This window comes from Aythya fuligula, chromosome 10 (genome assembly GCF_009819795.1).
Source record: "Aythya fuligula isolate bAytFul2 chromosome 10, bAytFul2.pri, whole genome shotgun sequence".
Lineage (NCBI taxonomy): Eukaryota > Metazoa > Chordata > Aves > Anseriformes > Anatidae > Aythya > Aythya fuligula.
The window spans coordinates 9,476,842-9,487,528 of NC_045568.1; the positions used below are offsets into that span (position 1 = coordinate 9,476,842).

The 10,687-nt window shown below is 54.3% G+C and overlaps 1 protein-coding gene across 1 annotated transcript; it reads right to left on the reverse strand.

The window, feature by feature from the left end:
- Window positions 1-315: 315 nt before the first annotated feature.
- PPM1M (protein phosphatase, Mg2+/Mn2+ dependent 1M) lies at window positions 316-8,514 on the reverse strand. Its single transcript, XM_032194419.1, has 10 exons — window positions 8,255-8,514; window positions 6,936-7,059; window positions 5,695-5,949; window positions 5,219-5,331; window positions 4,531-4,615; window positions 4,078-4,196; window positions 3,555-3,618; window positions 2,559-2,666; window positions 1,883-2,031; window positions 316-1,621 (listed from the first exon to the last, which is right to left on the reverse strand). Exons 1-10 carry the CDS (start codon window positions 8,485-8,487, stop codon window positions 1,474-1,476), a joined length of 1,398 nt encoding a protein of 465 aa, XP_032050310.1. The 5' UTR covers window positions 8,488-8,514; the 3' UTR covers window positions 316-1,473.
- Between the last annotated feature and the right edge of the window lie 2,173 nt (window positions 8,515-10,687).

Below are 10,687 nucleotides of genomic sequence, written 5' to 3' on the forward strand. Positions count from 1 at the left end.
GGTTAAACTCAAGAGGATGGGAGAAAGTGAAGCTGGAGAGTTGTTTTCTTTTTTTTTTTTTTTTTTTTAATTCTGCTTACTTAAACCATGAGCAGATACCTTAGAAGGCTGCATCCTTCCTGAGTCCAGGCCTTGTACTGCAAGAAGTAAGGTGACACCAAGCCTTTTGGGGTGGAACTGCTTGGGGAATACTTCTAGCAACAAATAGGTTAGGGGCAAAAGACAACTCTGAAGCAAAAGCTCCTCTGTGGTTTTCTAAGGCCATTTTTCTTTCATGTCAGGTCGGTGTAAAATTGAACAGGAACAAAGCTAAAAGAAGATAGGAAAATTTTATTTTAGGTCTTTTATTAGGTCTTTCATCCTTATGGAACTCAAGCAGTTAACAAAGGTGTGAGTTTGTCCACTTCACTGGTGAGCACTGCAACTTGTGCAAGGAATAATGAAAACACAGTGAGGACCTGGGGAGATGGGAAGCTTGTCTAGACCTGAATTCACCTGGCTACTGAACAGGTTAAGAGCAGATCATAAAAGTTTAAGGCACAGCTCATTTGGGCTTGTCTTCTGTTGTGATGACCGTAGCACTTGTGGTTCAGCACTCCAGACAAATTTGACCAGTTCTATCTTGCTTGGAGCTCTTCTAAGGAATCAGCTGCTGTATTTAAACAGTTCTCATCAGCACTACTGGTACGAAACCAGCCTCACTGTCAGTGGCAGAAATGACCTCTAAAGTGTTAGTGAGTGTTCTGGACTAACAGTTCTTAAAGATCTGTACACTGGGTACATAGCACATTACACAAAAGCTCTTAAGTAAGGCATCTACCCTTGCAGGGGAAGCTCCTGTGCACTGATGCGTAGATCCATCAGGTAACATTTTCTATTTCGAGGTGGAACTGCCTATAAATGGGAACGTTCTCAACTGGTAGAGGTCTGGGCTGCTGCTGTATGTAATGCTGTCCTAGCAACAGCTTCTGGTTGTTTTTTTTTTTAGTTGATCTTGTGTTGCAGCAAGTGGACATGAAGGACACTTGTAGCTTATACATCCAGTTTTACAAAACTCAGTTCAAGTCTGACTAAAATCCAGCACTCAAGACTGGTTGGATCTTACTTGATCCTCATTCTTTAATATTAAGGAGGAGGATAGGCCACTAGAACCACTAGAAATGTGGATTTGAGGCTCATTGTCCTGCAAAGACCTTAAATATTGCTCTTTGGCTTGTGTGGCCACTTTGGCAATCTGTCATAGGCACAACAACAAAAAAGAGTACGAGGAATGACTTGTTGCCAGCTGTTCTTGTGCATGTTTATAAGAAGTTCATGTTCTTGTTGATCCTCTGCGCAAAGGCTGGCTGTGCGTTTTCAGGTTCTGTGTCAGGTGGTTTTACTGGAAGAGTGCACGCACAGCAGCAATCCCTCAGTCTTGCACTGATGCTGCAAGTGCTGCAGCAGGGGGACACCAGGATGCTGCACATCGTGCTAGCAGTCCTCATCCCTGTTGTGTAGTGGGACGACAAATACAGAGATGTCATCGTAGGATGCCTCACGGCTATCATCCAGCATCCACTGGTGGCCTATCTTCTTTCCTCTTGCCCTGCGTACCAAGCGCTTGGCCAGTTCTGAAAATCTGCGTGTAGAAAGAGAAGTGAGTTCTGGTCTAACACAACACTACCTGTCAAGAACAACATTGAGATGGGGCTTTGTGTTGCTAGATTTCATAAGACACCGGCTGCTTCTTTAGGATGGGGAAAGACCGGTGTCCAGTCCTTCCAGAATCACAGAAAGGAGCGCTTGGTCCTGCTGGAGCTGACCTAGAAGCCAAGTGATCTCAGCCTGCTGCTCCAGACAGGTTCTTTGGAAAGGGAAATGATGGCAAGACTGTTGTTACCTGTGGGGATCGGTCCTGTTTTCTGCAAGGAAGCTCCTGGCCATATGGGCCACCTCTTTGTTGCACAAAATGTCCCAAAGGCCATCAGTTGCCATGATGAGGACGTCGTTTTCCTTAATGTCATGCAGAGCAAAGTCAAATATGTTCACCTGGAAAGCACAGGAGTAAATCAGAGGGCTTTACATCTGGAGTGTAAAAACTCCACGTATTTACCAAGGGTTGTCATGTTTCCCGTATTGCACCTGGCTTTGGGAAGCATCAAACAGCTCAGTGATTCTTTGGCTTCCCTGTGTGAGGGTAATCACAGGCTGCAAAACTTCTCCAAGTAGGTGAGTGTGTACCTGCTCTAAAACCTCCTCTAGCAGGTGAGTGTATTCCATTCTGGTCAGGATGCTGACAGTAACTTCATTTGCTGCAACGTACAGGAGGGGTAAGGCAGATGACTTCCCCTGAGAGAGGACTTACAGTGGGATCAGGGTGCTTTCAATGTTTTATGTCCCCTTTGCTGCTGGGCTTCTAGATTATTCTGCCTTGGGGATTCTCTGGGCAGTGTGCAGAGAGAAGGAAGATGGAAAAAGGACATGGCTGAGACCTGCACGGTCTCCAAAATGTGGGTGCTAGAGAGGAGCAGCATAATTCCACCACCATCCTGCAACTCCCACGTGCCGTAACTAACCTTAGGAATGCAGGAGAGAAAAGGTTTCACTTCAATGTTGGTGTCGATGACTTTGAGTTGATGATCCCCTAAACCTCGAGAGACAGCCAGGGTCCCCAGCAAGCGAGCCTGACCCCAAAGAAAACAAATGTAAGAACACGGCACCTTTAAAGGCAGATGCACGGCTTGTCCTGAATGATTTATGCATTGCCTTTAAAACCTTTACCCAAATATCACCCAGAGCTGCCCCAGGAATCCTCAGAGATGGAGAAATGATTGGAAGTGATGGCCTAATGTGAGCATGGAGATAGACAGCCAGCACATGGATGGCCACACATGGTTGTAGCTCACAGGGATGGCCCATGGTGTGCTCCGGAGTCAGTAGGATGTACTACAGGCCTCAGGAAGCCCATGGTGGTATCAGTTTTTGATTTGAGATGGCAAGGAAGAGCATTAGGCTGGTTTGAAATAAATGGTCCTTTTTTTTGCAAAGGAGGTTCTGCACTGAATCTTTGCAAAGGGCCGGCACGTGGGTTGCACCACGGGTGGTGGCAGGGCGAGCACTGGATGTGTGCAGTCACTGCTTCTCCCAGCCTCCTTCCCTCTCCAGACTCCTTTCCTCAGCTGCTCCACTGGGAAAGGCACTGGTTACGGCTGGAGGCTGACATCTGAGTTGGGATCTTTTGACTGCAACAGGAAATGATAGCTGGAATGGTTTCTTGTGTGCAAATGGAGAGGAGGAAAGGCCAGGCCAGATCAGGGCTGCCATCCGCTCCACTAGGTGTTTTGGAGGAGGATGAAACCTCTTGGCTCTGGAGGATCTGATATACACCTCCTCCTGCTCTGCACTTGCTCACAGGCAGTTTGTTGCAATGGAAGCTGCTGTGTCAGCACTGTGCAGAGCTGTGTCTGTGCCACGCTGGGGAGCCTCAGAGCATGAACGTGAGCGATTGGGATGCTCTGGGAACACCCAACAGACTCGTCTCTGCCCTCCCAGCGTGTAAAGCATTGAACTACCTGCTTCCCGTGACCATGGACAAGAGGATACTTGAGGTCAGCTTTCTCCACCAGCTTGTATCCCCTAGAACAGAGGATTCAGTGTTGATTTAATTTGTCCAGTTGATGGTACAACTCAGTCTGAGCATTACAACTGTGGTTCAACCCTCGGGGTGTCCCCCTGCACAGGGAGCTGCCTGAAGAAGGGATAAGGTGGCTTGTTGGAGCAGGTGCAGTAAAGAATGACCCTTTGCTGAATGCCCAACTGTTTCTCCCTCTCCCCTTCCTTTCCTTGTACCTGCACCAAGGTGGGGCTCATTGCCTGAGGCTGTAAGAGCCCAGGAGCTCACAGAAGTTCCTTAACCGCCCTCCACTGGTCAGAGTCTTTCAGGCAGGGCAGAGCTGCTGCTGGGAGGCTGCACATAGTTTTACACCCATTGCTCTCACGTTCCCTGCTGCTGCATTCGGACAGTCCCTTTCCTCTTCACCTTCCCGTTGCTGCTAGCAGGTAAAGCTGCCCTGTCCCCACACAGAAAGGACTCACCAGCCCTCCATGAAGTAGTCCCGGTACAGGACTTTCTGACCCACGTCATCTCCCTTCAGCCTCCGTGGAAACTCAAAGCGCGTGAACTCTCCGTCCAGGAGTTTGGGGAAGAGAAAAGCCTGGAGGAGGGAAGAAAGGCACGAGGATAGGCGGGCTTTGCTGCAGCAGAGCAGCAGAGATGAGCACCAAGCCCGTGCTCTGCTCCTGGCTTGGAACTGGCACTCCTGGCTGCAGAATGGGAACAAAACCAGGAAAACAAAGGGACAAGCTAGATGTAAGCCTTCCCAATACTAAATGCTGTTAGTTGAATCTTGTTCACAGCCCTCCATGGCAGGTGTCAAATGACATTCTGGCCCCACAGTGCTTACAGTCCTTAAGGAAGCAAGTGATGCTCTCATCGCAAGCTCTCCTGGACCAAACTTGGTTGTCTGATGTGTGAAAGGAGTCACTCACCAAGTGCTGGAGTCGCTGCCTCTCTGTCTCGGGTGTGAACTCGCAGCTCATGGGCACGATGGTGTCCTTCAGAACAAGAATGGCCCTACAAGAGGAAGAGGCGAAGAGCTGGTATCTCCCCTGCCATATAAGCATCGCTGCAGCCGCATCTCTGCTCACCTCCCCTTACTGAGACTAGCACCAGTGTCAGCCAGCTGTGGGAGCAGCACAACTCACAGCAGATCAATCCCAGAGAATAGCTACGCACCCAGGAATATTTAAAAACGCTGGTGTATTTTAAGTGACTCAATTGCAACTCTGCTGTCACAGCAGAGAATTGAGCCTGCCTGGTTCAACAATGGCACACCTCGGAGGAATGGTAGCCAAAGACAAATGAGGAAGCTCATTAAGACGCTTTGAAATCATCTCCCACTTCTGAACTCCTGCCTGGATGAGCTTACTGCTGCACTAAGGCCTCAGCACTGCCCCATGGCCAGGCAGCATCACTCCTTTGAAATCTGAAAGCCCATCTAGAATGAGAGCATCCATCTGTCCATCTACCCAACAGCTCCTGTGGCAGGCAGGCAGCCATGCTGTGGCACAGAGGGGCTGCACGTTCACCTTTTGTAGGATTATGTAAGGTGCTGGAAACCCTGCTCATCTCCCAGCTCTTGGTCCCAAGCAACTTTTCCCTTTTCTTGTTGCTCACCTGCTGTCCCCAGCGTTAGCCACATACAGTTTTCCCTGGAAATAAAGAGCAGCCAGAGCAGTGCAGCCTCCTGTCTGGCCAGTGGCTTCCATCTCTTGGCCAATGACTTCATCCTGTTGATTTAAACAAGTTCAGAAGGACGTGAACCGGGGTATTGTTTTCTGCAGCTGCCTTGTGCCTCCTAGCAGAAATCTAGAGCAAAAACTGATGGAAAATGGTCAGCAGAAAATCAGCAAGGCTGAAGTCAGCATTGCTTTGGTGCAGCCAAGCTATTGCTACTGGACTAGATGCTAAGGACAGGCTGCAGAACTGATTTGGGCACCCTCAGCCAAGCCTTGTCCACGTGGCAAGCTAAAGCACCCAGGTGACCAGTCCCTGGGCACTTCCTAAGGAGAGAGCTGAGAACGAGGGAGCCACAGGGGGCAGGGAGGAGGGACAGACTTGTCCACCTTTGTCAGCAGGAAGGGAGAACTCACGCATTCCTGGAAGGCGTTCTCCAAGGCTCCCACCACCATGTCTTCCACGCGAATGTGCTTCTCCTCCACGAACTGGGGGTCACTGTCGCAAACGCAGCGGCCGCTCACGTGCATGGGGGGACGGGCCTCGGTGATGGCCCCCGCAACCTCCTCCAGCTTCTGCTTGATGCAGTAATGCAAATAGTTGGAGGCGATGACGGCAGCTGATGGGCCACCATGGCCATCGAAGAGTGCCCAGTAGTAACCAGTCAAAAACTGCAACGAAAAGAGTGAAGATGGGAGGAAGAGAGGTGGAAAGAGGCCATATGGACAGTGGGCGCGCAGTCAGGATGTGCTAAATGTGTTCTGCCTGGCTCTTCCATCCCAACCACCCTTCCCTACCAGTGGTGAATCCCCTGCACGGCTCAAACTCATACAGTGACCACGCTGATGGACCTGCTGCTCCGTCAGACCTGCCAGCTCAGCTCTGAGCGTCCAGTGGCATCGTTACACACCCTCACATGCTATTCCTCCTTCGCATTTGGAGAATTTCTATTTACAGGAGAAAAGGCAGCACTGTTCCCAGTCTTTATAAGGTGAGAGCATCTGTTGTGCCCAAGTGATGATGACTAACATGCAGCCTTTGGAAGCAGAGCAAGTACAAGTAAAGGAAAGCTTAGGGAATATAGTAAAGAGCTAGGACAACCACAAACACTGCAAAATAGGTCAAGGAAATAGAAATGGTATACATGGGCAGAGTTGTGCCTTTGCTAGCCAGTCACAGCTCCCCTAAACACATCCAAGAACGGGTTTCAGCCTGAGGTTGTGCAGGACTGATGGGGCAACTCCACTGTCCTTCCAGTACCTAAAGGGGGCCTACGGGAAAGCTGGGAAGGGGCTCTTTATCAGGAAATATAGTGAGAGGACACGGAGTAACATCTTTCAGCTACAAGAGGGTAGGTTTAGATTAGACACCAAGAAGAAATTCTTTCCCATGAGGGTGGTGAGGCACTGGCACAGGCTGCCCGGAGAAGCTGTGGACGCCCCATCCCTGGAAGCTCTCAAGGCTAGGCTGGATGGGGCCTTGGGCAGCCTGGGCTGGTGCGAGGTGTTGTGCCTGTGGCAGGGCGTTGGATTTGGCTGATCCTTAAAGGTCCATTCCAACCCAAACCATTCTACCATTCTGTATTTTCTATACCTGGGCCTCTGGATTCAAAGCAGGGCTGGCAGCAGGGTCAGCACAGCCTGACCATGGGCCGTACCTGTGTGGAGCACAGGATCAGCCACTCCTTGTCCTCTTCCAGGCCCAGCTCCCTCCTGCGGATGGAGATCTGGCAGCATGTCGCCTGGTCCTCATTGAACTCCGACTTCTCAGCATTGATAACCCTGTAGGTTCAAACACTCCAGATTAGGCAGGAAGCACTGCACGTCCAACAGGTGCACGTGGGAATGATCCCCTGCTCCTTCCTTCCAGCTCCAAGCTCGCTGCTCCCTTTTCAAACTCAAGTATCTCTTTGCTGGTAACAACATAAACATCACATCCTTTACAATGGTGAGAAAACCCTCGCCAGGGACACTATGAAGTGGGGCAGAAGTGGTTTGGAAGCACGCCTGCCTCTCTCAGCCCTTGTTGGCAGCCAAGGCAGCTGGGCTGTGCTGGTGACACAGAGCTGCACGCCTGCTGGCAGTGTCCCAGCCTTGCTAATGTGGGTAATGGTGAACATCTTGTCTCCTCGCACAGCTCATCGCTCAGCACGTCGTGCCACCACATCATACCGTGGGCCTACCACAACGTGCTTCCCTGCCCATAAATGAGACAAAAACAAGAGATTTCTGATATTCTGCTTTTCCCTTTGCTTTTATGGCACTGTGCGAGGAGCCAGGGGGCAGCTCTTGGGTGCTGCTTGTCCCAGGAAGCTGCTCCCTGCCACCTGCTCCAGGCAGTGCCAGCAGCCTGGCTCTCAGGCACACTGCAGTGACTCATACTCGATGCTTAGAAATCCCTTCCCTTGCGAGGGAAGGTTTTTTTGCTCACCACTGCCCAACACAGCAGCCCCGTGGCTCCAGGGGCGTGGAACAGCAGACAGGCAGTGTCCCAGCAGGAAAATCACAGGGCTGGGTTAGGGGACCAGCTGCCCGAGCTGATCTGCTGCTGCCCCAGCCACCGAGTGCCCGGTACGAGCACTGTGGCGGGTGTCCAGCCACAGACGAGTACAAGGAGCAGGGCCAAGGCACTGCCTGCATTCCTCTGCGCCCAGACAATGGGCTGGGTGTGGGTGCACACACACCGGGACCAACCCGCCCTGACCTCTGCCCCTCTCCTTCCTGAGGCAGCAGCTGCCTCGATCCTGCTTTCGGATCCCCAAAACCTTTTGGGGCCACCCAGTCCGAGGCTTCCCCTCACCGCAGCACGACCGGGGGGCTCCTGGCAGCGCCCAGGCTGCCCCCACAGCCCCCCCACGACCCCACATCCCGCAGAGCCCCGCGGGGCCCCCCGCACACCCGGGAGCCCCCTGGAAACCCCTAAAATCCCCCCAAAACCCCTCCCGGGACCCCATTCCCCGTCAGCAGCCGCACTCACTCAGCGTAGCCCGAGCCCCAGAGCAGGGGTCGCTCGGGCCCGGTGCCCCTCACGGCCCGCCGGCCCCGCGGGCTCTCCTCGCCTCCGCCTCCGCCACGCAGGAATTTGGGCCGGCGGTAGCACGGAGCGGGGGACGGGGACGGGGACAGGGAGCGCGGCCCCGGCTCCTGGCTGCTCCCCGGCCGCTCCCCGGGGCCGCCCCGCCTCACCCACCGCAGCCATTCGGCCGACATGGGGGCCCCCGGCCCGCCGAGGCCTGGCCCGGCTTCAGCAGCGCCTCCCTGCTTGTTCCCGGCCCGCCCCAATGCCCGCCCCCATAGCCCGGCCTCACGCTGAGGCGAGCAAAGAAAGGCGAGGGAGAGGCAGCCCCAGCAGCCGCCCTGCTGCCTGTGCTCGGTGTCCCACTGCACATCTCAGGGCTGAGCGGGGCTCAGGTTCCCAGCTCCGCCGTGCTGGATCGCTTACACGGCCCCCCGGGCTCACGCTACTTGCTCCCCAGGTCCAGTTTCAGCACCGCAACCGATCAGAGAGGCCGTCAGAATAGTGTCTGAAAGCGGGCTGGGGCCACGCAGCACAGTCACAGAGCCCCCATGGGTTCTGTAGAGCTGACCAAAAAACAACCGAAACAGAACTGAAAGCCCACAGACATGTTAAAGGTTACTAGAAAGGACACACAAAGGCACTGGAGGTGTGAACAAGCAGCCCCAGAGCCCTCCTAAAACATAGTCCAGGGTGGGTAAGGCCAGAGAGGGAACGGCAGAAGTGGCCTAGAGAGCAGCCTTGTTCCTGTTTGGCCCGAAAACCCATCCCTGGTCTGTCTCTTCCTTCTCCAGCCCTGTGCTGCTGCAGGAAGTGAAAGCCTCTGCTGGCAAAACCAGAAGCTGTCTGCAGGGTCCAAACTGAGTCACCAGCAAAAAAAAAGAAAAAAAAAAAAAGCAATCTGTGTTTGAGTCAGACCCCTCCCAGGTGGGTGGCGCTGGGCACTTGCTGGTAACTTTCCCTCTGCACCGAGGTTGTGTGTACAGGCCCAGATGACGGCTGGGGAAGTGGCGGTGCCCCTTTACCCTTTGTTTTGCATACCACCGTGTGCTGATGTCCTCGGGTCCCGTGGGGATGTGAGTGACCCCAGCACAGGCTGATGGCTCTGCCTCAAAGCCCCTCTCCTCTCCGGAGTGAGCTCGAGGGAAGCGCAGCCTGGCCCACGCCTGGGGGTTGCTCTGGCAAATACAGTCACCAGCGTGAGCTTGCCAAGCTGTGGCAGCAGCGCTTCGATCACGGATGTCACAGGCACGTGTAGGAGAAGGAAGCTGCTGGAAGCTGCAGCTGAGTCAGTGCTGTTGGTGAGTCCCACGCAGCCCGGCTGCGTGCTCCCTGGGCAGCTCTCGGCGAGCACAACACAAGCACCCGATCCTGCGTGCTCTGCGGGCAGGGAGGAGTTGGTGCCTGCAAGCACATCGAGAAGCCACCGTGGGCAAACCCCGTTTCTATTTCTGGCCTCGCTACAGGACCCGTGGTGGCAAACACCACCTGCGTGGCAGGGCACATGAGCAGCAATGGGGATGGCTTTGCAGGTTCTGCCACCGCCGGCTCGGGGCTCCTGCCGAGGGAGGCTGTGGCATTTCACAGAATCGCAGAATCACTTCAGTTGGCATTTCACAGAATCATTTCGGTTGGAAAGGCCTCTTAAGATCATCTGGTCCAACATTTCGCTTAACGCTGCCGAGCCCACCATTAAACCGTGTCACTGAGCTCCGCACCTGTGTGCTGCATTTCAGGGGCTGGGCACGCCGGTGTGTACTGAGCTGGGGCTCAGCAGGGGGGATGCTGGTTTTTGAGGGGAGCTGCTGATTTGGGGGGGCTACTGGTTTTGGGGGGAGCTGCTGGCTTGGGGAGGGAGCTGCTGGGTTTGGGGGGTAGCTGATGGGTTTGGGGTGGAGCTGCTGGTTTTGGAGGGGAGCTGCTGGTTGGGGGGAGCTACTGGGACTGGGGGGGGGCTGCTGGTTTTGGAGGAGAGCTGCTGATTTTGGGGGGAGATGCTGGTTTGGGGAGGAAGCTGCTGGTTTGAGGGGGGTAGCCGTTGGTTTTTGGGGGGGTGAGCGGCTGGTTTGGGAGGGACTATTGGGTTTGGGGGGGAGCTGTTGGCTTGGGGAGGGAGCTGCTGGGTTTGGAGGGGAGCTGCTGTTTTGGGGGCGAGCTGCTGGTTTGGGGGGGCTACTGGTTTGGGGGGCGGCTACTGGGTTTGGGGGGGACTGCTGGTTTTGCGGAGGAACCTGCTGGGTTGGGAGGCTCTCTCTTCCCACACCGACCCCCCTGCCGCCCCCAACCCCTCGCGGGGGCACCGCCCGGGTCCGTCCCCTCCCGTTGCGATGGGGGCGGTGCAGGCAGCGGCCCCGCCCGGCTCCGGCTCCGGCTCCGGCTCCGGAAGCGGGAGGC